The 26,211-nt window shown below is 61.3% G+C and overlaps 1 protein-coding gene across 7 annotated transcripts; it reads left to right on the top strand.

Annotated features, from left to right (window-relative positions):
• Positions 1-45: 45 nt before the first annotated feature.
• Positions 46-26,211, top strand: LDB1 (LIM domain binding 1). Of its 7 annotated transcripts, none has more exons than XM_065068325.1 (11): positions 46-296; positions 19,738-19,840; positions 20,429-20,473; positions 20,699-20,774; positions 21,112-21,214; positions 21,422-21,594; positions 21,934-22,056; positions 22,217-22,300; positions 22,587-22,710; positions 23,145-23,287; positions 23,652-26,211. In XM_065068325.1, exons 1-11 carry the CDS (start codon positions 272-274, stop codon positions 23,880-23,882), a joined length of 1,230 nt encoding a protein of 409 aa, XP_064924397.1. In that variant the 5' UTR covers positions 46-271; the 3' UTR covers positions 23,883-26,211. The 7 variants fall into 7 exon arrangements, with proteins under 7 accessions (XP_064924397.1, XP_064924396.1, XP_064924399.1 ...); XM_065068324.1 differs by having other exon boundaries at positions 49-296; positions 23,145-23,293; XM_065068327.1 differs by lacking the exon at positions 46-296 and adding an exon at positions 9,273-9,495.

Genomic DNA, 26,211 nt, shown 5'->3' with positions numbered 1-26,211 from the left:
GGCGTCCCGCGCACGCGCAGAGGCGCGCCCGCCCGCCGCCGCCGCTGCCGCCGGCGCAGCCGCCCCCGCTCCCGCTCCGCCGCCGCGGCCCCCGCCCCGCCCGCCCCCGCCGGTCCGCGGCGCGCCCGCCCGCTCCTGGCCGTGGCCGTGCCCGCGGCCGCGCGGGGCTGCCCGCCACCCGCCGCGCCGGAGCCCGCGGCGCGCCGCCCATGCGAGACCCCCGCGGCCCGGGCAGCGCGCAGCGACCCCCGGCCGGGCCAGGCATGTGAAGATGTCAGTGGGCTGTGCATGCCCTGGTGAGTGCCGCGGTGGCGGGGGCCGGGGACGTGGGGCTGGGGTCCCCTCAGCTTTGGGGCTGGCTGTGGGGCTGGGGACCGGGTATGGGGGGGGCACCCAATGTTATTGATGCTGGGCGCGGGATATGGGGCTGGAGTCGCCGCGGCTTTGGCGTTGGGGTCTGGTTGTCGGGCTAGGTCCCCAAAGCACGGTGACTGGGATCTGGCTATGGGGCTGGCGTCCCCACTGTATCGATGCTGGTGTCCGGCTGTGGTGCTGGGGCCCCACGGCATTGGCGCTGGGGTCTGGCTATGGGGCTGGGTCTGCAGGGCATGGCTGCTGGAAGCTGTGGGGCTGAGGTCTCCTTGGCACCAGTGCTGCAGTTTGGCCATGGGGCTGAGATCTCCATGGCATTGGTGCTGGGGGCCACCTACGGAGCAGGGGTCAGCAAGGTGTGGGACTGGGGTCCCAGCACTACGGTGTGGAGATGGAGTCCTTATGGTATGGCTGCTCCGGTGCAGTTGTAGGACTGGAGTCCATAAGGCATGGGTGCTGGGGTCTGGCTGTGGGGCTGGGACCCCACAGTGTGAGTGCTGGGGTCCCCATGGCAGGGATGCTGAGGTCCATTCATGAGGCTGGGACTCAACAGCATGGGTGCTGATACCAGCCCTCAGGGCTGGGACCCTGCGAGCAGGGTGCTGCAGCGGCTTTGGGCTCGTGTGCAGGTGACGCTGTGATGGGTGACCCCCGTGGAGGTGTGGGGCACAGGGTCCCTGGAGGGACTTGGCCATGCTGCCAGTGAGTGCTGGGTGCCCCTTGCCATGGCTGTTGTAGGGGGCTTGCAGAGTGGGCTCCTTCCCCATGCTGGCCCCTGTGGGCTGGCCAGGCTGATGGGTTACCCTGGGTGGTGTGACGAGTTGGTGAGGTCTCGGTACCCAGCAGGGTGCTCTTGAAGGGATGCTCACCCAGATGCCTGGGGTCGGAGGCAGGTTTGGGGCAGCTGGCCCGGCTGCATCGCCTGCTGCTGTGTGCAGGATGTTGCTGTGCTGGGAGCAGGGCAAGGGCAGGGGTCCTGGTGGGCTGCCGGAGCCTCCACCAGCACCAGTTCCCAGTGGTGCCGGGTGCTGGAAGGGGGGAGCCCTGTCCAGGGGTCCTGGTGACAGGGTTCTGCCGTTTCCCAGAGCAGCTGGCACTTCGGGTCCCTGTGGGGGGACGGCAGGGATGCTCCTCAGCCCAGCTTCCACCACCACTTTCTGGTACCCTGGCAGTCCCAAGGGAGCCTCTTGCCAGGCTGGAACTCCCGTGCTGTGGGGCTGCGGGGGGCAGCGGGACGCTATGACAGCACACGGTCCCTGTGCATCCCCCGGCGCTGCCGCTCTTGAGGCTGGATCCACGGGGCGGGGAAGCGGGGTGCCCCAGCTTGGCGGCCCCCCGCCCCTGCACTGCATGCGCCTCTCCGCCGTGTTTCCATGAAGGCAGGCGGCCCCTTCCCCCATCCTCCTCCTCCATCTCCCACTGGAAGCTGCCAGAGCGCTGCTTCCTCAAGCAGAAAGTCACGTGAACCTCCCTTCGAGCCAGGCCGAGCAGCCACAGCACCCGCCCTGGCAGGGACCCCGCACCCGAGGGCTCGACTCCCCCTCCCTGACAGCCCCTCCAACCTTGGCGGGGGTCCCTCCTTGACGGAGGAGACGGCAGAGCAGCGGCTAACGGCCGAGCCCCATCGTGTCCCCCGGGAGCTGGCCCCGTGCCACCGGGAATGTCATCGCCATGTTGGTGGGCACAAAGCGGGGGGGTCCTCCCTTGCTGCGGTGATGGGGGGCTGTGGGGTCACCCCGCAGCTGGGAGCATCCCTGCAGATGGCTTCGTGTGTTGCGTCCCCCCCCCTGCCACCACTGCTGCCCACTCCCCGTGGCGGGGAGGACACGCGGGTGAGAGCGATGTGCATGTGCCCCCCGCCTCTCCCCCCTCTCCCCCGCCGGGCCTGGGTGGCACATCCAGAGCCTGCGCCCCCCTCCCCCTTCCCCTCCCCGGACTGTTTATCGGAATATAAAAAAAACAAGCTCTGCTGCTGGCCTCCCGCCAGCCAGAAACATTTAATGAGCCGCTCTGCCCAGGCTGCTCTTTGGGGCTGCGTTAACTTGGAGGAGTTTCCTGCCTGGGAGCTGCTGCTGGGGGAGTTGCAGCCACCCTCCTGTTCAAAATCGTGCCCTCCCCGGGGGGCAGAGTGCTCCCTGCTATCCCCGAGGCCCACCCTGCCCCCCTGCAGCTCCTCCTGCACCCCTCTGGGGATGTTTTCCCTGCTCCTCGCCTTCCTCTGCAAGAGGTTTGGGGCATGGGGTGGCTGCCCAGCTGGGTACCTGCAACGGTCCTTGTGCCCAAGGATGGCAGGGTCAGTGGAGGGCCGGGGGCTGAGGCCCCCCAGCCCAGAAATGGAGATGTGAGCAGGGAGAGCGTGCCCGGCTCAGAGTGGAGCCAGCGGCGGCCGAGGCGGCAGCCGCCCAGTTCTGGTGCTGCCATGCCTGGGGCCTCTCGGAGCAGGACAGGCAGCCTGGCCACTTGGCTCAGCCCTTCACACCAGGCAGGTCTTGCCATCCAGAGCCCACCGGGTCCTGACCCCCAGGTGCACCATGCTCCCCAGCGTGCTTGCGCTTTTAAAAATTGTTTTTATTGTCATTAATCTTCACTGTATAGTATGATGTCGGTACAGAGAGGGGGAGAAGGGGAGCAGAGCTGTGCTTCCTCCCCACGGGGCTGGCTTTAGCCCCAGCTTCACTGCAGGGAAGCAACATTCCCGAGGTCAGCACCTTCCCTGGGAGGCTTTGCCTGCCTGTGAACCCCTCTGGCAGGAGGGAGGACTTCCTGACCCACACACTTCGGGTGCTGGGATGGACATGCCCATTGTCATTTCCCTCCCTTCCGCCGAGCTGGTGCTGTGCGTCCCCCGCCGTCACGAGGCCGAGCTGTGCCACGTGCCTCCTGCGACAGATGCGCTGGGAGACTGATGATGGGGAGTGGGCTGAGTGCTGTGGCAAGGGGGGGTCGGACAGCTCCCGAAACCCATGGGCTCTGGCTCCAGTGCACCCCTTGGGGCTGCCTCGCACCTTGGCGTGCACCTGAGCATGCGGGGAGGAGGGAGTGGTGGAGGTCCTTGGCTTCATCCTGCACACCTGTGTGCTCTTGCCTGGTGTCTCTTCATGATGCTGGCGATGCTTGGATGGAAGATGCAGTTCGCCCCATCCTCTGTGCAGCGAAGCACCTGCCTGATAGATGCACTGTGTCACCTGCCCATGCTCGGCATGCTCTGGCGAAGACAGGATGGAGTCATGGCTAACCGGAGCTTGGCAAGGTGGTTCCTTGGGATTTTGGGTGTTGGTGTGGGGCTGTACACATCCCAGCACTCATCGGGGCTGGTGCAAGCTCACCCTGCTGCTCAGTGCTGGGTGTCTGTGTGGGACTCCGAGGTGGTGTTTTGTCCTCAACACAAAGCTGCTGTGAAAGCTTCTCCCTTGAGGAGTGAGTGGGTGCCAGCCAGCAGGATGAGACTGCTGAGGCAGGAAGGTGTCCCTGCAGCCCAGGAGCGCTTGTGGCAAACAGTGCCCCTGGGAAGAGCTGGAACGGCAGCAGCCCAGATGTCCCCTGCTTGTCCCAACTCATGCCATGCTCTCCTCCCCTCTCTGCTGTGGGATTCTCCGGCCACATCTTTGTTTCTGATGCACGAGGTGCGGGGCTGTGTGGCATGTGGGAGTGCGTGTCCATGCTCAGCAGCTGCCGGTGCATCTTGGGGTGCACTGTACCACCAGCACAGCCCACGAGAACGCCCGTCTCCCTGTGAGGTGATGTGTCCCATGGGGCCAATGTGGTGTGGGTGCACCCCTTCTTTACCTTGTGCCTGGGGAGCAGCAGGTGGCAGGGCTGAGTGCCCCCTCCCTGGGGCAGCCGTGGGTGCAGGCAGCAGGATGGGGCTGGGTGACCGTTATCGGCCTGCCTGCAGGCTGGGGCTGTGGTTTCCTGCCGGTGCCTGGGGGGGAGGGTGCTGGGGAGCTGGCAGAGCTGCCGGGGGCTGCTGGGCCCCACCTGGAGCAGGGATGGTGGCAACCGTCCACCCGGGACCCCAAGCCCCTGCCCTGGGGGCTCGGCTGGGTAGGGATGGGGTGTCTGCAGCCGAGGTGGTGCTAGCGGGTTTTTGGGAAGTTTGCTGCAGAGTGCTCACAGAGGTGTGGGAGCATGGGCTGTACACCCCCTTGAGCAGGGGTGCTCGTGGGTGCTGGGAGGGACGGGACCCCCCCAGAGCTGTCAGACCGGCCCCCCATCACCATTCACTCCCTTCCCTCCCAGGCAGGGGACGAACGTTAGACGTTAGACCCGGTGTAATCTCCTCTGCCACAGGCGCCAGCCCCTGCCTGGCCCCGACCCCACCCTGGCTGCGGGGCAGCCGATAACACCCTGCTCACACCCCTCTGTGGCCCTTTTCTTGGGGGGGCCCTCTGGAGTGCAGCTCCCGCCCCTCTCTGCCCCTGGCTTTGCAGGACACACAGGCAGGACGCAGAGGTTCCTGACAGTGCCTGCCCCCCCAGCATGGCCCCACAGTGTAGGGGCAGCAGGCAGGAGCTGGGGGGGTGGATGGGCCCCCTGTTTTCTGCAAGTGCAGCAGCCCCAGCCCCCCTCCTACGCACTGAGGGGCTGGTGCTGGGAGTGCAGCCAGGTTTCTGCAGTGCAGCCCAGGTGGAGCTGCTGCCTGAGCCAGGCGGGGACGCTGGCCGTGCTGGGGACAGTGATGGGCGAGGGCTGGCAGGGTGGCAGCCCCCCACGGGGTGCGCAGCCCCCACCCCCCTGCTCTGTAGCAACCAGTTGCACCAACCTCTGCTCTGCCACCTGCATCCTTCTCCGGCCAGGGTTGTGCACAGCGCTGAGGGCTCCCCAAGGGCAGGGGCTGCCGCTGCCTGCTGCAGGCAGGTGCCCACCCTCCTTGCCCTGCAGGGCCGTGGGTGTGAGCTCTTGCCCGTGCTGGCTGCTGCCTCCCCGCCGGCGGGAGCAGACAGGAGCACGCCACATTGCAGGCACGCAGCTCCGCCGGGCACGGGGCAAGCCCGGGCGCCCCGACCTGCCTGCACCGACCAGCCCGGGGTGAGCCCGGGGCAGCTGCGGGCAGGGGCAGGCAGGAGCAAGGCAGCGGGAGCTCTCTCCCCGATGGGGATGGCAGCGCTGGTGCGGTGGCACGGAGCTGCTGGAAGAGCCCTGAATGGGGGTGTCGCCTACACAGGGGGTACCAGACTGCCAAAAATCCTTGAGGGGCATTACCTTGCTGAGGATGAGGAGATGCCATCATGCTCCTCTGCCTAAATGCTCTGGGCAGCTGCAGTGTGCCGGGGTGCTCTGCCTGTTGCCAGCATGTGCATGGAAAGAGGCTCGGACTAGCGGCAAGATGCCCACCGAATCTCGGGTTGTGCCCGAGCAGGGTGAGCAGGGCTGGGTGTCCACTCCCGGTGGGTTTTGGACCCAGAGCTGTGGGGGCTGCTGTCCCCATTCTGTGGTGGCTGTGTCCCTGCTTGGCCTAGGTGGCAGGGAGGAGGCAGCCACTAACAGGAAGGACACACATGTTAGCAATGAAAACACAGCAGCGGGAGGAAGCAGAAGCAATGCATTATTGATGGAGCTATTTGATGCTTCTATATTCGGAGAGCCACTCTGGAGTGTTCAGCAGCACTGCACGGGGGGTGGCAAGTGGGGTGGGCTCTGCTGGTGGACACTTACCTGCTCCGAGTCAACCATGTGCGACCGTGGCCCTGGGAGATGTCCCCTGCCTTCTCCTGGAGGGCTTACAACACCCATGGGGGCACAGTGACATGTGGGTACCAGGAGGGGTGCCAGCCCTGTGCTCATTCCTGAGGGGTGGGGGCTTGGTGGGTGGCAGCTCCCAGCTGTGCAGATCTCTGTGGAGATGCCAGGGGTCCTACTGTGGCTCATGAGGCAGAGAGGAGAGAAAGGAAGGGGAGCAGCCAGGGACCAGGGTGCTCTCCTAGCTGGGGTGAGAGTCCCTGGAGCCACAGGGCTGGGTGTTGAGGGCTCTGCCTTGGTTTCCCTTTTAAGCAGCAGTGCCTGCCCATTGTGGGGGTGAAGATCCTCTCAGGGGACAGTGGGCAGATGCAGGATACTGGGGCTGCGTAGCCATGGTGCATGTCACCCCCTCCCCACCATGAGATCCCAGGCCAGGAAAGGGGCTGTAAGACGAACCATTCTTGTAACATGAGAGAATCCACCTGGAGCCTCTGGAGGAGCCTTAAAACCCTGCAGCTCTGGCAGGCTGGCCTGGGGCTGCTGCCAGAGGGGCTGGGGCTCTCTGCTGCGGGTGGCCATGCTGGGGCTGAGCTCTTGCAGGACACACGTTGCGATGTCTCAAGGACATCACGGGAACACTGCGTGGCATTTCTCTGGTGCTGGTGCCACAAGGAAAACCCTTGCCAGCAGGACCTGCCAAAGCCAGCGTGAAGACTGCGCCTTCCCCTCAGAGCTTGCAGCCAGCTGGGCAGCACTGGGGCTGACCCACCAAGCCAGAGCAAGCTGTGATGTGAGGGCAGACACGCCATATGGACCCCGTGCACTTTGTGGTCCCATAGCTCCCTGTAATATTTCCCCACCTCCTCTTGTTTTGGAGGGGATGGAAACAGATACGTACTTACTTGGTTGCTGCTGGTCGAGTGCTTGTGTACTCACGTCTTCTTCTCAGTTCCCTCTGGGATGCTCAAGATGTGACCATGAAACTTCCCACCCTGCCCTGGCAGCCAGCTTTTCCCCCACCTCCTGGGCCTTCCTTCTGCCTCTGGGTGTCTGAAAGTGGTTCTGGTTTTGAAGGGTTAATCCCAGGAGGCCCCAGGATCTGCCTCCTGCCCGGCATGACTCACCGTTGAGTTTCCAGCCTCCCCCAAGCCTCTGTTCCCTGGGAGAGATGGAGCTGTGGCTTCTCCAGCTGAAAAAGGGGGCCCCCCTGTGCCCCTCCCGTCTCTGATCCCGGCATGCATAGCTTTAGGGGGAAGAGAAACCCCTTCTTGGGAAGCAAAGCGTATTTCTGTTTGAGAGGTGGTAGGATTTGGGGGATGATGGCTGTTGTGTTCCTGAAAGGGGGGCTGTGGGGCGCGTGCCATGCTGCACCACTGCAGGCTGCATGTGCGTGCGTGTGACAGTGCCCTGGTCTTGCTGCTGTTTGGACAAGACCAGGAGGTTTGGAAGTGCCAGGCTGGTCTGTCCCCCTGTGTGGGCTGTGCCGTTTGCAGAGCTAGCAGATTTTTTTATTAGTATTATTTTTTATGTAAGCATGCAGCCATGTCCCTGCTCTACACCTGCACCTGGTGTCAGTGCGAGTATGCCCTGCCTCTGCTGCCCAGCTCGCCTGAGATCCCTCACACACGCTCTGCGGGCACACCAAGCCATGGTGATCAGAGAGACCCGGGCATCCCACGGCTGCCATGGTCCCCACCAGGTTCTTCCCATCTGCCTGTCCGGGATGCATCCCTGTGCTCCCTTCTGCTCCTGAGCCGTTTCCTGGCCGAGACCTGCACCGGATGTCAGAGCAGGGCTGGGCTTTGGGGAACCCAGGCAGGCGCAGGGCCCTTGCTAGGGGGAGAGTGGAGGCTGGCATCCAGGGGGTGCAGTGTCCCATCACAAAAACGAAGGGAGCTGGAATCACCCTCCACTCCCCCCACACTGCAGGCACGAGCACATTGCGAGGAAGGGGCTCCCCCCATGACTGTCACCACCACACACGCTTCCCAGCTGCATCCCAGCCCTTCTGCTCTCCATCCAGCATCTATTTAATTATTAACTCGGCTATAACCATAAACAGCTGGGGCTGCTGCAGCCACGTGGACCAGTCCAGCACTGTCGTCAGAGCCGAACAGGGACACGTGAGCAGTCCCGAAGGGCTGCTGAGCCCTGGGATAAATTGCTTGGGGCATGTTCGCTGTGGATGCACTGGACCATGGAGCCCAGGGACCAGTGGGGGCTCCTCTCTGGTCGCTGTGGCCATGGCACCGGCCCTGGGAATTGCTAGTACAGGGGCAAAACATCCCTTTTTACAGTGTTTTGCAGTATTTTGCAGTGATGGTGCAGTGTTGAGCAGTGGTGGCTGGCAGTGCCTCATGCATGCTCGAGCCCTGGAGTGGGAATGGGGTGCAGGCAGGCTGTACTTAATGGCCTGTCCTGCCCAAGAGGGCTGTGCCACCCCATAGCTGTCGCCAGTGTGGTTTATTGGCCTAATGACAGCGAGTGGCATCCTACCGCACTTCCATCTTTCCTGGTGCCACACAGATGCAGGCTGGCAGGGCGTGAGCAGCAGTGGGGCAGTGTATTGAGGCACTCGCAGTATTCCGCATGCCCAGTTCCCACAGCACCAACAGTGTGGGTACCTCCAGTTATGTGTGCCTTTTGTAGAGCAGGGTTTTACCGAGGTTTTTGGGTTTTCTGAGAGTTTTTCTCTCTTGTTTATCTGAGTTTTACAGAGAGTTTTGCTCTCTGTTTATCCACGCGCCCCCGGAAAGCAGTGCCTGCTGCAGGTTAGCCTGCAAGGGGAAGGGAAGATTACACACGATGACGTGACGGGGACCAGCGTGGGGATGGAGCGGCATGGGCAATGCTGCAGCAGAGCAGCTCCTGCCTGTCCCTCTTCAGTGCTGGTCCCAGCTGGCAGCACGTGGGGTGGGGAGCAGGGAGCTGCCCCCAGTCCTTGGGCGTAGGATTTTGGGGATGCACGAGCATGGAGCGGGGGACGCCCATGAAACCATGTGTGCACTGTCGGGTGGGATAAGTGTGCTCAGCGGGACCCGACCGGTTGTGCCTGCGTTACCCCACGGCTGCTGTTTCAGGGAGGGGACGAGGCGCAGGCCTGGCCGTGCCAGGGCGTAGGGATGTGTGTGTGCCCCGGGTGTGGGCGCGCACCCGACGGGCAGGGGAGGGTGCTGGGAGGCGTTTGGGGAGATGTGCAAGCGCATGCTAGCCCATGAGCATGCACACCAGCCTGCATGTGCAGGGCGAGATGCACCGACGTGCATGTGTGTGCCTGCAACAGCCCTGCCTGCCGAGTGTGGCTCTCCCACCCATAGCCGGGGGCTGTTGGGGCTCGGGGGTCTCAGCTTGTGTCCCTGCTGCCCATGGGCTCCCCAGCTGGGCTGGGGGTGTAGGCCTGTGCCAGTTGGATTTGCCAGGGTGGAGGGCAGGAGCTCACAAGTGGTAAGTGTGGGGCAAGGGGGATATGGCAAAGATGGGATTTTTTGTAATGGAAATTTTCATAATGGAATTCTTTTACAAAAATGGAAGTTTCTGTAAAAACTCCTAGTTGGAAGAGCTTGGAGCTTCGTCAAGGAAGGGAGACCTTTTGTGGCTGCTGGCAATTGCAAACCTGTTCATCTTATTTTTATGCCCCCTCAAAAATGAAACGGCTGTATTTTTTTTCTTCCCCAGAGACTGGGGAAACGGGAAACAAGTTTCAGAAAGAAAAATACCGAAAAACTTCAAAGAAAACCCCAATCCAAACGAGGGGAAAAAAGTATATTTTTTTATTGAAAGTTTCGCAGGGGGAAGAAACGCTTCCCCGGTTGGTGCCGAGTATCGTCAGCAGGACCCGGTTCGTGCATCCCGGGGAGCGCTGCTACGCGGGGTGAGGGGAAGCAGCTCTCCGGGGACCCCTGTTGGCCCTCACCCTCGGCCTTTGGGCACCCACCTTTCCCCCGCGCTCCGCTCCCGGCAGCGAGGGGCCGGGGCGGTGTTGTGGGGGGGGAAAGGCAGTCGGTACGGGGGGAGCGGTCTCCGCCGCCGCCGCAGCCATTGTGGTCCCGGCCGCGGCGCAGACAAAGGAAGCGCCCCCGCCCCGCCCCGCGCCCCGCCCGCCCCGCCCCGCCCCCGCGGCGGCCCAGCGCCCGCCCGCCCGCCGCCCGCGCCGCCGCCGGACCCCCGCCCGCCGCCGCCGCCGTGAGTCACCCCGCCTCCCCCGGCACCCCCCCCCCGCGGAAGTTTCCCGGTCCCAGCTCCCCCACCCCCCCGCGCCCGGTGACGGCCCCGCTCGGGCCGCGGAGGGGGGGGCCGGGGTCCCGCCCGCGCCGCCCCCGCGCCTGCGAAGTTGTGCGCGGCCGCACCGCGCCGCCGCTCCCCGCCCGGCCCCCCGTACAGTCCGGGATCCCCGCTGCAGCCCCCTGCCCGCCCGCCTCCTCTGCTTCCCCCTGCCTGCCGGCCCCTTCTACCCCCGGCTCCAGCTCCAGCCCCGTCCCCAGCTCCCCTCTCCCTCCCCAGCGCCCCCGTCCTTCTCCTCTTCCCCAGCTCCCCTGTGCATCTCTGGACCCCTGGCTTGTTGCCTCCCCACCAGCTGCCTTGCCCGTCCCTCCCCAGCTCCCCTGCCTGTCCCCCTCTCCCCGGCTGTCCTCCCAGCTCCCCTCTCCATCCCCCAGGTCCGGGCTTTCGGACAGGCACCCCTAGCCCCACGGGGTGCAGCCGGCAGCCCCATGCTCTGCCGTGCCCTGCTCCATCCCACCCGCAGCTCCCTTTGTTCTTCCCCCAGCTTCTTCCCCTGCCCGAGCCCCCTGACAGCTACCCGGCGCCCTACTGGTCCCCCCGTGTGTGCTGTCACGGGGGCCAGGGGAACGGTGCCCAGCTCTGGGGGCTGCACGCCAACCTCCCCTCCCTGCCGGCTGCAACTTCATCCTTGCCTGGGGCTTGGAGGGTCCTGCCATTCTCCCACGGGTGCTTTGAAGGGAATAAAAGGTCCAAAGGGTGCAAATAAATGCAAGGGGGCTGCACACCTTCCCACGGGAGCTGTCCTGCCGGGGTGTCTGGGTTTGGGGGGCCATGGGTGCAGGGTCTCACCCCCCCTGGCAGACAAGGCACTGGCTCGGCCTGGGGCAGCTGGAGTGGGGGGCCAGGCTGGGGGTGGGCATTGCATCCTCGGTGCCAGGGGAAACTCAGTGCTGCAGCTCCAGTGCAGGAGTCGATGTGTGTGACGGGCTGTAGAGGGGTGTTTTACCAGGGAGGTGTTCCCCTGAGGCCCCCCCAGGAGAGCATGCTGTGGGTGGGCTGTCTTGATCTTGAGCGGCTGATGGGGACTCTGACTCCAGCAGTCCCTGCCAGCCTGCCCGCCCGGGATGCACGATAAGATAAGCACCCTGGAGCACCCTGGGCCGGGATTCCTGGGCTTGGGCAGCTCCTGGTGCCCTCGCACCAGCCAGTCCTGGGGCCACAGCAGCAGGAGCCCCGGGTGAGGTGTGAGCAAACACAGGACACAGGAGCCCTGCGTGAGGTGTGAGCAAAGGGTTCAGAGGCTGTGGGGTCCCTTGGGGAATCACCTCCTGGGGTATGGAGCTGTACACCTACCCTGTATTGCAAACCTGCTTCCTTCTTACCAGGAGGGTCGGAGCTGGCCTGTGGTTGCCTGGTGGGTTGGTCAGGAGTGCGAGCAAACACTCATCTCTGGGAGCTCCCCAGTTTGTTCTCCCCATGCATGCAATAGCACCTTGTCTTGGCAGCTTTGCAGTGACTCCCCCAGCACTGGTCAGGTATTGGCTTTTATGTGTCTGTTGTAAGTATGGGCAAATTTGGATGTCCTTATTCCTTCTTTAGAGCTTCAGGTTTTATTGTTCTTGTTGTGGGAAAATTGTGGTTTTCACTGAAGGAGAACCCAATGTGCTCTCTGCTCTCCTGATTTTGTAGAAATCCCATGTCTGTGATCTGAGCATGCCTTAAAGACTGGGGAGAGAAGCGCTGAACAGAACCACGTGCAAGTTGTGTTGCTTGAAAAAGAGAAAGAAAAGTTGTGATCCGAGGGGGAACAGGCTGGGACTGGAGCATTTGGTGATACAGCGTTTTTGCTGTTGTTTTTGGGGAGCTTTTCTCCTTATGTGCAGCAAGTCATAGTCCATGTAAAATAAGAAGAGGCTTGTGAGAAGCCGCAGAATATCACTTGTGAGCAGAGATGCCTTGGGCTGGGGACCCGGAGCCTCCTTCAGCTTCTTTTTAGAGTGTGGTGTGGAGAGTGGTGAGAGCTGGCAGCCCTGAGCCTCCCCAACCCCTTGAGATGCCGGAGCGGAGGGTGAGCTGGACTAGTCCAGCCCCAGGGCTCCTTCCCTGTCCTGTGGCTCGCAGGGTGGCAGCAGCACTTCTCCCCGAGTGCTCTCTCCTGGTGTGCCAGCCTTCTGCGCACTTGCAGCTCTGCACTGGCGTGAGCTTGAGGTCTGCATAAGAAGTACAAACCTAGGTCCTGCGTGGTGGCACAGCAGCCATGGTGCTTCTCCTGGCCCTCTCCTTTGGAAACCTCCCGTCCTCTGAGCAGCCCATGGATGGGGTGCTCCCACTCTTGTTTGCTCTGTGCACGTGGGTGTTTGTGGGTTGCAGCAGTTGCTGCGATAAGGTTTGCTGCCCCACCGGTTGCTGTTGTTTCAAGCAGACTGGTATTGCGACCGGGGATGCCCAGGTGAGAGGGTTTCCCCGGGGCTGTGCCGCAATGGTGGAGATGGTTTCTACAGTGCTGTGCTGCTGGGGCTGGGACCTCAGGCTGGGTTGCTCATGTCTTGGGAGCACCAGGCAGGTGTGCTTGGTCCTACCCTGTCACTTTGTTCCTTGGGGTTTTAACCCATTCTGTGCTGGTTGTTTGAAGCCCTGACACCAGCGACAGCATGTGCTGCCAGAACAGCAGCACAGTGCAAGTCCAGCAACCGCAAGTGTTTGCTCTGTCGTAGCACTGCCAGCTGCCTGCCCCGTTCTTCCTTCATCCGCTCCCGCGTCACCTCTTAAAACCGAGTCCTAAGAGAGAGAGGTTCAGCCTGAGCAGGGCGGGCAGAGACTTGCCCTGGCATCTTGAAGAAGCAATGGAGGTACTTTGCAAACTTCAGCGAACAGGTTCCCACCGTGCTCACGCCATCCCTCCCCTCTGCATGCATCTCACTGGAGGAGATGGTGAACAGCCTGGCCCTTGGGGCCAGCGCTGCACCACAGCACTGAGGTTTTCCCCCTGGGCACACACCTCCCCGGCGTGGCCAGCTGTGAGGCGCCAGCTCCCAGCGCATCCTCACAGCAAGAGCTATCCAGCCTTTTTTCCCCCTGGAGCAGGCGGCTGGCCGGCTGCCAGGGCTGCGGGGCTCCACCTAGGACGCAACATGGAGCGAGGCGGCTGTCGGCGGTGGGGGCCGCCGTCTCTGGAGACTACGCGTCCCAGCGTGCAGCACTCGGCGCCGTTGGCAGCGGTGGGGAGCGAGGAGGAGTGTTGCATCCCGGGATGGTGAATCTCCATGTGCCACGTGGGGACTGACAGCCTCCTGTGCTCCAAGGCAGCAGTGGTGCTTGGGGGTCCTGCAGGTCAGGGGGATCAGCCTGGGGATCCCCCTCTGCAGCCAGAGGGACGGACCTCAGCTTCTCACTGCTTCTCCCCTGCCCTCGGCTCTTGTCTCCAGCTCTCCTGGGTGAATCCTGTCCCTGCAGAGGGCTGCCCCGAGCAGCAGCCCCACAACACCGTGCAGAGCCGTGTGGTTTTGCTCACCACGTGCGTGGCAGGCAGGGGGCTGGGAGCACGAGCAGAGATGCTGGCTGCAGCCTCTGCAGGGCCATCGCTGCGGTTGGCTATGCCTGTGAATTTTTCCTTGCTGCCGCAGAGCCTAAAAAACCTTTGAAGATGAAAATCCTAGTTTGTTGGGAGGCTTTTTTTCATGGGATGCTGACGAGGGTTTTTTTTCAAGCCCTGTGGTTCCCACACCGTGCTGGTTGTTGGTTTGCTGATGCTGCCCCTGTGTGTTCTGCAGGAGGGATGGGAGCCGGGCCACTATAGGAGCCCTACAGGGTGGCAGGGCCCCAGGGTGCAGGGGTCTGGGTGAGAGGGAAAACAGCCAAAAATGTGAAAGGTGCATTCCTGAGGCTGAAACCAGCAGTGTTTGATTATGGATGGTCTTTGAGACGGCGAGCCGAAAGGAGTAATTAGGGACAGTGGGATATTTCCCTGAGAATCACAGGAAATGACTGCCTCGTGCTAAGTTGATAGTAGTGGAGCTGAAACTGGGTTATCTGTGGGATTGCATCTGGGGCTCACAGCCTTGGACGTGATTCAATTTTCAGGCTGTTTTGCAATTGGCAGGGCGTGCTCTTCTCCTGTTTTCCCTCCTGGAGAAATCCCAGTTTGCGTGTCTGAATCATCAGAGGGCCTGAATGGGAAAGGGAAGACTCCTGCCATCCCTAGGGTTACCGTGGGGCAGCAAGGTCCTCCTGGACCCCCGGGGAGTACCCAGCTCCACAGGATGCCTTCCCGGGATACCCTGGACTTCAGCAGAACTGAGGCTGTGGTTGCTCTGAGCCTCAACCTCTAGATCTGTGCCCCAGCTCTCCTTGCCCAGTGCTTTTCAGATAGAGCTGCCTTGCAGCTTGCATCAAATTTGTCACTTGGTAATAATTAACTGGAGGTAATTACTACTTCTCTCAGCATCCCCCTGAGTTTGCAAGCTGGTCAACAGGGAGGAGCAACCGCTCGTCCAGAGTGCTTTGTGTGCTGCAGTGAGTGGCTTTTGCACTGATGTTGATGGATGCAACCCGGAGCTGGGACACATGTTCCTCCTGTGGCCTTGTGCACAGGGGACACCGTGCACAGCCATGGGGTGCGGGCAGGAAGGCAGCTTGTGGTCAAAGTAAGTTCTGTGGCCAGCTTGGATGTATGCCTTGAGAAAAGCAAGAGGGTAATCCCTGTGTGCTGCAGGGCAGATGGTGCTGCGGGTTTTGCCTCTGTGTGGGTCAGGGCTAGGCAGCGTGCTGGCCTGGTTCAGTCTCTGGATGCTGCTGGGTCTGTGGCATCATCCCATGGTCTCCTCCAGGAATGGTGTCTCCTCTCACCTGGACAGCCTGGCCTCCTGGGAGCTTCAGCTGCATCAGTTCTGCATTTTCAAAGCAAACGGGGATGCTACAAGTTGAGATTGTCACTGAGTATGCCTCAGACCATGCCTTGGTTTGTGCTGGCCTGGGTTCCTGTCAGTTTAATAACAACATCAGGGTTTGCAACTGGCCTCACTCCAACCCCTCTGCTCCAAAGAAGAGGATAAAGAAGAGATGAAGACAGGTTTGTGGGGACTACTCCATGTGCTTCTACCTGTCCCAGTTGCTCTGGATACTTCTCTGTGTTTGTCCCCCAGCCCTGCCAGCTTCCCCAACACCAAGCACCATCACTGGGCAAAGCCACATGAATTATTTGGGATGCTGCTGAATTATCTGAGATGCTGCCCTGCAGCTGGCTCTGGCTAGCACCCTCCTGGCTAGCACCCTCTGGGCAGCCCTGGGCTGAGAAGATGGATTTCCTGCTGCTATCACAGCTTCCACACCCCAGCGAGGCAGCCCTGTGAAACAATGCCGCTATTTACACTTTAAAGCCTCGTTAGGCAACCAGGAAGCAGGAGGCACAGTGCATGCCGGGAGGAGGTGACAGCCTTCACATGAAGGCTAGCCCCTCTTCTTTGCGGCTGGGCTGCTGGGAGGAGCAGGATGCTCCCTGGTTGAGCTGTAACCCTGCAGCCTCTTTCAAGCCCTGTTTCTTCAATTATTTTTACTTTTTTTTTTTTTTTTTTTTAACCTCTGGAGTCCCTGCCTTGTTGCTGAGCTTTACTCTTGCACCGAAAGTGCGCTGGCTGCCTGGCCAGGGTGCCTTCTGTCTGGGATGGGAAGCACTGATTCCCACCCACGGCTGCAGGTGTAGGAGCGAGATGCCGGCACTGCTTTGCCTTTGTCGTCGGCAGCTCTTTGCTCTCTGCTGGCAAGACAGAATGAGGGGAGTGCAGACAGAGTCTTTTCTCCCTGCTGGACACCAGGGAAGGCTCTGCATGTCCCCTGCGCAGGCAGGCAGCTCCCTGGCCGGCACTGGTCTTGGTCACGGTGCCATGCCACCTCCTGGCTGTGCTGGCTCTGCAAGGTGGCTGCCATGCTCTTAGGAAACCTGATGTTCCCCGGCTCTGGGAACCTGGTTTGGGTTTTAACTGTTCCTGCTCCAGCAAACCCTCTGGGCAGCTTTACCCACAGGGCTGGCAGCTTGCAGGCAGGGAAAGCAGAGGAGAAGGCAGGCAGAGGGCTGGGCCGTGCTGGGTTGTACGTGAGTCACTGGCAGAGCACCTGCCTTTTCTTCCCCATGCATCTGCCTGGAGCTGCTGCATTGGCCGAGATCTTGTGGCTGCCCCGTGCAGGGCTGGCTAGCTCCATCCTCCCCTTGATGAGGCTGTGGCCTCAGCAGAGGATTCTGAGCTGGGGTGTCCCTCTGTGGGGTGCCCTCCTCCCACGCCTCCCCACCAAGCAGGAGCCGTGTGGCCGCCTGCCCGGCTACAGGCACTGCACCGTTTGCCTGGACCTGCCTGGGCTGGTAGCTCACCAGCTGCAGCGTCAGCCTGATTTTTTTCTTTTGCCGACCATGCACATAATTTTGTGGCGCTGGGCAAGTGCCGAGGGACAGCCATGGAAAGCTTCTCCCATCAGTTCAGGATCCACAGGGGCATTACATGCCCACCCACTGACCAGCATCTCTGCGTGCCTGGACCCTGCCCAGACCCTGACTGGATCCGCTGTGCTCAAAGCAGGTGGCAGAGAGGGTCATAGGGAGACGTGGGTTGGGGCCGAACACTGGGCTTGGCTTGGGAAGGGCCCTGTCCTGCGGGTCTGGGTCACTGTGCTGGCAGGACGGGTCTTGCAGGGACCTGGGACAGCAAGAAGGGGAGAGACGGTGATGGAGGGATCTCCTGGATTGGGGAGTGTGTCCCTCACGTGGGTAGAAGTTGATGCTGCCTCTGCTATAAAGTAATTGTGTTATTTTGTGTAATGCACATAATGTGAGTGTCTGCAGTGAGCGTAGGATTTGGACGGCCTTGGTCAAATCCTAGGGCTATTGTCAGCGTTATTTAAAACCACTGAGTCTAGGAACATACCTTACACGGCAGTAAAAGTAATACTTGGTCAGGATGCTAGTGTTGCTGAGGTCACATAACAGGCTCCTCTCCACTCCTCTAGATCCTGAGATAGGTCACTCAGTGGAGCCCCAAAACAAGTTGTGTCCCTGTTAACCTGCTTGGGAAGGCCCAGGATGGAAATGGATGCTTGGGCCAGAGCAGCGGGTTGGCTCATCCACTCTCCCACTTCCAGGAGCAGGAGCTGAGGAAAGACCAGAAGAAGTAGAGTGGATAGAGAGTGATGTGCCCCCCTGCTCTCACCACCCCAGGAGATCCTCCTGCACCCCGAGAAGTGAGATGGGGACCAAGGACAGCAAGGAACTGTTGGGGCTTTTTCCTCCCCATCGGTGAACAAAAACAAAGCATTTGAGGATGAGACCTGCTGGGTCTGATTTTTTTTTTATCACCCTTGAGGACTTGGTGACCAGAAACAAGCAGCTCAGCTCCCTGTCTCCAGCCGCTTTCGCTGCCTAATGAATCGGTGCATTTTCAAGAGAAGACGCGTGCTTTTGGGAAGTTTCCTATGCATGAAGCCCACTTCAGCATCGTGTCATTCAGCAGCAGCAAGGAGGAAATGGAAACACTCTGTTTCTGGTGCAATTTTGTTTGAATTATAATTTCCAGTAGGCACAAGTTGACAGGCATTAAAGCAGAGGGCAAAAATTCCCTCGCACCAGCACCTCCCTAGCAGGAAGATTTTTATCTATGAAAACATTAGGTAAGAGCAAGGGACCGGCATTGTTAGCAGCTGTATGAGAAACTGTGCCGTGCCCCACTTATCCTCGCTGCAGGCGGGCAGGAGCGAGGAGTGGGAGCAGCAAGCCTCCGGCAGAGCAGCCGGGCTGGCTCTGGTCCCGCGGGACTGGTGCGTCCTGGTGGGTGCTGGGGAGAGGCTGGGTTTGGCTGCCACAGGGAAACACAGTGGAAAGGCACAGGGGCCCCAAGAAAACAAGAATCAAGGAGTGAAATGCAGATTTCCCCTGTTGTAAGTTGGATTTAACACCTAGGAGGTGGCTCCCTCTGTTTTTGACCACTCCTCGCTTACTCAGCCACATGGGTGATCCCTGTGATTGTGGGCTCAGGATCCCAAGCAGCTCGGTGGGGGTGATGGCAATGTCCTCATCACTTGGGCTCCTGTGATGACTAGAAGGGCACAGCGAGCTGGGCATCTTCGGTCCCAGTGCTGGTGGCACCACTTTTCTTAACGCTGATGCTTTTTGCTCCCTTCCTCCACCCATCGCAGCCGGGTGACTGCTCCCATCCTGTCCCTGCACCCTTCCCTGCAGCCTGGCTGTGGGGCAGCGCCTGGCACCTCTGGGCTGCTCCCCTGCACTGCTGGGCTCGCTTTCTGCTGGCCGGCAATCCTGGCGGCTCGTGGGTGTCGGGAAGCGCCCAGCCCGGGGCTGCGTGTGGGCGGACGGCCGAGGGGGATCCCGCCTTGGCCCTGGCTGTGCCCTGCAGCCCGGTGCAGCCAGCTTTAGGGCCCGCGGCTTGGCGGGGGGAGACGTGCCCGTGTGCGGCGGGGCTGGCTGAGCCGGTAGAGCCAGAGCTGCCTGGCAGCCTGCCCACCGCTGCTGCTCATCCAGGTCAGCCCGGCTGCCCGCCGGCGGGGAGCCGCCTGCCTCAGCAGCGCCTGGGCACGGCGTGCCGGGTCCTGCCAGCAGTGGGGCGTGCCGGGGCTCCTGCGGGCCTTGTGGGGGGATGCCGGCAGCTGCCGCTCCCGGGAACCTGCTGTGGGAGGGGGCCAGAAAGCATGGGAGCCACCGACTGCCCCTCAGGAGCCCGGATGGGACTGGCTGTGCCAGCGTGGCTGGATGTGGCGGACATCCCTGCCTCCCATCAGTGGGCCTGGAGGGTCCCCACGTTACTTTTGGGGATGGGTGCTGGCTTGCATGCATCGCACACCCCGTGGTCCTCCTTGGGCTTCTTGTCCATTGCCCAAGTGCTGCGGGGAGCAGCGAGGCTTTCGGGTGTGGGATCTCTCCATCCGCCTGGAGCCGGGTGGCTGCTCGAGCGGCAGATGGTGGCTGCCTGGGGACCCGCCATCCATCCCTCTGGGCGATTATTCACCCGTCACCATGACGATAGAAAGGTCAGCGAAAAGATCCCGTGTGATTCCTGGGTCAGGTCGGTGGGATTAGGAGCAGCGCGGGAAGGAGGGCCGGGGGGAGGATAGGGCCCAGCCAGCCCCCCATCATCTCACCAGCTGGACTGTCCCACTCGGGCACTGTCCCCAGAGCTCAGACAGATGAGAACTGAGAAACACTGGGCACCAGTGTGACCCTGATGGGGTGGGGCTGGGCCCCTTTGGCTGCCGAACCTGAGAGCTCAGCCTGTGGGTCCCATCCTGGGATGCCTGGAGCCATGTGTGGTGTGGAGGGGCTGGGATGGCTTCAGGGCAGAGCAGAGAAAGGATAGGGCTCTGCTGATGGGGGCGTTGGTTGGTCCTGTGTCCTTCCTCCTCCTTGCCACAGGGTTTTTTGTGTTTTTGTGGGATGCCCCTGGCTGACCTATGTCCCCCCTCTCTCTCCAGGCTGTTCCTCTAAGTCATTCAAGCTGTACTCGCCAAAGGAGCCCCCGAACGGCAACGCCTTCCCCCCCTTCCACCCAGGCACCATGCTGGATCGAGATGTGGGGTGAGCTGGGGCCTGAGGAGGGTTCTGTGACGTTGGGGGTTCTCTGTGGTCTGCACCAGAGGATCTCTTTGTCAGGCTCCCCAGCAGCATATGGAGGCTGCAGCACATGGAGTTGAGTTAGTGTGAGGGGGGAGGAGATCAGAGCAGGGATGGGTGGGACTGGGTGGAAAAAGGGTGACATTTAGAATGAAGGACATCCCTGAGCTCTGCAGTGCCAAGCCCCTGGGATGACCCAGGACAGGGAGCACTCCCAGCTCCTGCCAAAACAGCCCCTTCTCCAACCTCCGTCCTACCTGGCACCAGCCCCTGCTGCAGAGGAGCTGGATTTGTCTCTGGAGAGCCATGGCCCAGGTCCCAGGGGTGGTGGAGCAGCCACTAGTATGAAGCAGAGCCAACTTTTAGGGGTGCAGGTCACCCTATGGGCCCATCAGACATCTGCAGCCCAGGGGAAGCCCATACCACACGTGAGGTCTCACCTCCAGTGAGCCTGACCACCTGCTGCCATAGGCGGTGAAGGGGGAGCTGCAGTGGCTGAGGAGGGAGACACCCACCAACTCTGACCTGCCTGCATTTCTTTTCCCCTCCCAGACCTACTCCCATGTACCCACCGACGTACTTGGAGCCTGGAATTGGGTAAGCACAGGGGGCTGGTGGGGACCCCCCTAGAAGGGGAGCTCATTGTCCATGACAGGGATGCCTCAGCAGGGCTGGTATGCTGCTGGCTACAGGGGTTTGTGGGGTGGTTGCTTGGGCTCTGCCCAGCCCTGGAGGGCCTGTGTGTCCCCCACCATGGGCTCAGGACCCCTCCCTACCCTGTGGCTGCCTCCCACTCTGACTGCTTGCTCTGCTCCTGGGCAGGAGGCACACGCCGTACGGGAACCAGACTGACTACAGGATATTTGAGCTCAACAAGCGGCTGCAGAACTGGACAGAGGTGGGGAACTGGAGGAACGAGGGGTGGCCAGGGGTGGGGAGACACTCCTAGGTTTGCATTTTGGGGATAGGGTCCTCTTGTGGTGCCTTCCCTCACGAGCTGCCTTGGCTCTAGTAGGATCCCTTTGGCAGCAGGGTCCTGTCCTGCTGTGCAGGTCCGTGAGTGCCTTGTCCCTTGCCTGGGCAGGGGACAGTGTTCATCATCCCCATCTCTGAGCACTCAGCCAGCGTCACAGCCCTCTGTGGGCTGAGCACGTGGCTGCTATGGCTGGCAGCCAGTGTCTGTCTGTCTGTCTGTCTCCCCTACCTGTAATCTGGCATCTCTCTGCCATCCCCAGGAATGTGACAATCTGTGGTGGGATGCCTTCACCACAGAGTTCTTCGAGGATGATGCCATGTTAACAATCACTTTCTGCTTGGAGGATGGACCAAAGAGATACAGTGAGTAGCAGCTTGAGTCCTCCTTGCCCAGGGTATTGCTGCTCCAGCATGAGATGCAGCGGTTGCTCCAAGTAGGGGATGCGGGCGGGGTGTCGGGGCTTCGCTGCCTCCAGCCAGCAGGAACTGGGGAACCCTCTCCCCCTGCAGCCCCGAGACACATCTGGGTGAGCCAGGTTTACTGACATTATCTTCCTCCTCCCGCTTCAGCTATTGGCCGGACTCTGATTCCTCGCTACTTCCGCAGTATCTTCGAAGGGGGGGCCACAGAGCTCTACTATGTGCTCAAGCACCCCAAGGAGTCCTTCCACAACAACTTCGTCTCGCTGGACTGCGACCAGTGCACCATGGTCACCCAGCACGGCAAGCCCATGTTCACCCAGGTACCAGCAGCACTTGTGGCTACTCCTGCCCCTCATACCTTGATCCAGCATGGCCTCGGAGTAGCTGTGGTACCACAGGGAGAGGGACACTGATTTCTATGGCTTCCTGAGTGCCATGCTGTAATCCCACGTGCCCCAGCCAGCTCCTCCCAGCCCAACATCCCCTTTTTATAGAGATCCCCTGGCCATTGTGGGCTTGTGGGTTTGGCTTGTGACAAGTCTCATGGCAGGCAGGTACAAGCCACCCAGAGGGTGTCCCACTGTGCAGCAGTGGGTTTCCAGGAGATCTGGGGTGGGGCAAGTGGGGGCAGCCTGCGCCTGACCTTGTGCCCTGCCCAGGTGTGTGTGGAGGGGCGGCTGTACCTGGAGTTCATGTTCGATGACATGATGAGGATAAAGACGTGGCATTTCAGCATCCGCCAGCATCGAGAGCTCATCCCCCGCAGCATCCTTGCCATGCATGTGAGTACCACTCTGCAGCACAAGTGACACGAGACTGCTGAGCTCCTCTCCCTGCTGCTCAGGTTGGAGGCACCTCAGCCCTGTCCCCCTGTCACAGGCTGGGGTACGGGAGGCCCATCCCCCCAGATGCAGCTGAGCCATCTGTCTCTCTCACACCTAGGCACAGGACCCCCAGATGCTGGACCAGTTATCCAAGAACATCACCCGCTGTGGGCTCTCAAACTCCACACTCAACTACCTCCGAGTAAGCACGCGGGAAGAGGGGCAGGTGCAGCTCTGCTCCCCGGGGGAGTGGGGCTTGGGTGGCCAAGTCTTGTGCTCTCAGGTGCCTGACACCAGGCTGCCCTGGGGTGCAGGGAGGTAGCGGGGCAGGCTCTGTAGGAGCGGCCTTGCAGATGGGCTGCAGAGAGATGTAGAGCAGTGGGTCTGCCAGAGCCTGCAGGCTCCCAGCATGGCATGGGCCAGTGCAAGGGCTTTTGCTGCAGCCTGGAACATCATGATCTAACCCCACATCTCTCTGCTCCCTGCAGCTCTGTGTAATCCTAGAACCAATGCAGGAGCTCATGTCACGGCACAAGACTTACAGCCTCAGTCCCCGGGACTGCCTCAAGACTTGCCTCTTCCAGAAGTGGCAGCGGATGGTCGCTCCGCCTGGTGAGTCTCCCGCTGCCTGTGGTGCTGCCTCCAGGTCTCCAGGGCTGCCTGCTCAGGCCCTGCCCTCAACACAGTCTTCTCCCAGCCCCAAAGCCTGTCCCTGGCCTCCTCTTGTGACACTAGGGACACTAGGGCTTGGCCAGCTGGCTTCATCATCTGCTGACGTGCCTTCCCGCTGGGGCAGAGCAGGGTTGCAGGCAGCTCCCTGCCTGGGGGGCTGCCAGCTGCTTGTGGAAGGCAAAGCAAGGACAGAAATCTTCCCTGTGCCCTCTCCTGTCCCCTGCACTGGGGGGACAGTGAAGCCGTGGAGGGGAGGAGTCTGGCAATGCTGCCCTGGGGGAAAATGGTCCATGCAGAGAAAGGGTGTTTGCAGAGGAGGGGCTGGGGGGCACTGGCTCCTTCTCATCACTGACCATGTCTCCCTCCTCCACCAGCGGAGCCGGCGCGGCAGCAGCCCAGCAAGCGCCGGAAAAGGAAGATGTCGGGGGGAAGCACCATGAGCTCTGGCGGGGGAAACACCAACAACAGCAACAGCAAGAAGAAGAGCCCAGCCAGCACCTTTGCCCTGTCCAGTCAGGTACCTGTAAGCATCCCGTTTCCATTCTCTCTTCCTCCCCCGGGGTGGAGGGGAGGGCTCCCTGCTCCAGCCGCTGGGAGTGGTTAGGGAGAGACCCCTTGGCAGCTGCCTGTCAGAGTCCCCCAGCTCTCTCCAGGTGATGGGGAGAAGGAGGAGGTGTCCCAGCTGCCTTCCCTGAGCTGCTTTGCTCCCCACTAAAGGGCTGAGGATGTGCTGACCCACACAGCACCCAAGCCTCGGGTCTTGCAGTGGAGATGAGGAGGTGGCCGTGTGGCTCGGGAAAGGGATTGTGGTGCTGGGGGACGTTCTGGAGGCCCGGGCTACCCCCACCTCGATTATGTTTCGGGACCGTCTCCCTTTTCAGGATGTGATGGTGGTAGGCGAGCCCACGCTGATGGGGGGGGAGTTTGGGGATGAGGACGAGCGGCTCATCACCCGGCTGGAGAACACACAGTTCGACGCCGCCAACGGCATTGATGATGAGGACAGCTTCAACAACTCGCCGGCACTGGGGGCCAACAGCCCCTGGAACAGCAAACCACCCTCCAGCCAGGAGAGCAAGTCAGAGAACCCCACGTCGCAGGCGTCACAGTAACGGCCCCCCCGCCGCCCCGTGGACTCAGTCCCAACCGATCTACCTGTACATTTGCAACGGAGAGTGACTGGGAAGCGGCGAGGTACTGGGGGCGGATCAGCCCTCCGCAGACGGTGGGGTGCACGGCGCGGGGTGCGCGCCAGGCAGGCAGCCCCAGCCCTCTCCCCGCACCGCCTCCACACTCCCCCCATGCCTGCCTCCCCACCAGACCCCAGGGCAGGGGTGGGTTTCTGAGGCCGTAGCTTCCTTATTGCCCCTTCTGCCTCTTCCTCCCTGTTTCTTCCCCAGAGAGCTTCTCATCCCTGCCCTGATGTGCCCAGCCCCTGCCTGCTGAGCCAGGGGGAATTAGGAGGGAGGTGTCAGCAGTGGCTGACGTGTCCAGGAAGCCAGCGGTGTGCAGATGCTGTGTGTTGGGGTCTGGCACAGCCCAGAGACCCTCCTCCTCTTCCTCCCTGGGTCCTATGACTGGGGTTTGCTGGGCAGCCACCTGCAGCAGGGTTGCACATCCCCAGCCCAGTCTGAGTCTGGGTGGGGAGGCTGGTGATGGAAAGAGCCTTCCCTGTGCTGCCGGCTCTGCCACGGAGCCTCCTCCAGCTGGGATCGGATCCTGCTGCACTGGGGTGGTGTCCAGGATTGGGCCCCGTCGCATTTCCCGCTCTCCTGCCCCCTCCCCTTCCCCTCGCTCCCCGGGGCGAGAGCGCAGCAGGGCCATGAGGGGACTCTGTATATAGGAAGTGCATGGTGGGGGGCTTTTGGGGCTTGACGGGGGCACAGAGGACCTGCGGCTCTGCCAGAGAAGCCACTGCCCTCGGTCCCTGCCTGCAGCCCCTGCGTTTCCCCCCACCCTGTGTGAGTCCGCCTGGGGCCCCTTTGCAATCCCCAGCTGCCTGTACCTCCTTTGTCTTTTTTTAAGAAAAAAAAAAAATAATATTATTAAACTTGTAAGTTTAAAAAAAGAAAAAAAAATTGAAAAGCTCCCCCCACAGCCCCCTCGCTGGTTCCCCCCTCCCTGCCCCAAGCCCTCTTACCCTGTCCTGACTTTTGTACAGGCTTTTTCTCTTGGGAGTCTCGTTTTATATCCAGTTCGGAGAGCTTCAAACCAAGGAGAGACTTTGCAGACTTCCTTTCTAATCCCTCCATGGGCCGGGGGGGCAGCCCCCCGCCTCCCGCCTCAATGTAAATCTTGTGTGCTGTTGTCCCTGCTCCCCCTCCTCGGGTTCGTGTACCTCGTGCTTGTACATTTCCGCGCTGTAGACAGTGTGTACGATACTGTTCTTTCAATGTGTTATCACTAGAGCAGGTGCCTCCATTGATGTTAGGGGAAATGATGAAAAAAGTAATAATTTTGGGGGGTTTTTTGGTTTAAAAAAAAAAAAAAAGAAAAAAAAAATCACTTCCAAGGCTTCTTCCAAGGAGAAGACGAGAGGTGCCAGGGGAGGGCGTTTGTGCTCACCAGCTCACCCCAGCAGCCTCGGAGGAGGGTTTTGGGGGGAGCTGGGGGTCTGGGCTGCCTGTGGGCACCCCCTGGCACGACCCCGAGGTGGGGTTGCAGCGAGCACTGCCACGGGGGTCGTCGGGGTGGGGGTATGTGTGTAAGAGTGCGTGTGCGAGAGGTTTGTGTGTCTGTCTGTGTGTGTGTAAGGGAGCCTGGGGCAGGAGGAGCAGCCCTGCAGTTCAGGGGAGAGGGGGGGTACACCTCCAGAAGCCCTCCAGTCCCCACTGGGGATCCCACAGCATGTGTCCCACTGCCTTGTGGGACTGCCCCCCCGTGTGGTGCTCTGCCTACAGCAGAGGGATTGCCTGCAGCCTGCATCTTGCCCACCTGTGGCTGAGACTGCAAGGGCTGGCCGAGCTGGGGACACACACACCTCCACTGTCCCCCCTCTTTCTGCTGTCACTGGGGTCAGGCTGGGAGACAGGGCCCCCTTGGCTGAGCCTTGGCCTGATTTCAAGCCCAAAGTCCCTGAGAGGTGCCTGCATCGGCTCCTTGGCCCCTCCACGGGCAGCCTGGAGGCAGAGGTCTCAGCCCTGTGGACCCCCAGGGGTGTCCCTACGGCGCCTTTGCAGGTGGGGGGGGAGGCTCCAGGGCTGGGAGCCCGGCATGGTGGGGAGGGGGGGCTCTGCTTTGCAATTAAGGTACGATTCTCGCCACCGCACTGCTGGACTCCTGTGAAGGGTGCAGAGCCCCTCGCTGCCCCTGCCCCCCCCGGGCACATTGTAATGCCTTTTTCTTTCTTTTTTTTTTTTTTTTTTTTTTTTTCTTCCTCCCCTCCATAGTTTGTGCCATTTATGAGTCATGTATGGTACCAATAAAATGACTTTTCAGTTT

This window comes from Columba livia, chromosome 6 (assembly GCF_036013475.1).
Source record: "Columba livia isolate bColLiv1 breed racing homer chromosome 6, bColLiv1.pat.W.v2, whole genome shotgun sequence".
NCBI classification, from domain to species: domain Eukaryota; kingdom Metazoa; phylum Chordata; class Aves; order Columbiformes; family Columbidae; genus Columba; species Columba livia.
This window is presented reverse-complemented; position numbering and strand designations above follow the sequence as displayed.

Excerpts from the sequence above, each read along its gene's own strand:
- LDB1 (XM_065068324.1), top strand. The coding sequence starts at position 272 with ATGTCAGTGGGCTGTGCATGCCCTG. Across the intron at positions 21,215-21,421 it reads GGATGGACCAAAGAGATACA|CTATTGGCCGGACTCTGATT; the intron begins GTGAGTAGCAGC and ends CTCCCGCTTCAG. Across the intron at positions 22,057-22,216 it reads GCAGCATCCTTGCCATGCAT|GCACAGGACCCCCAGATGCT; the intron begins GTGAGTACCACT and ends TCTCACACCTAG.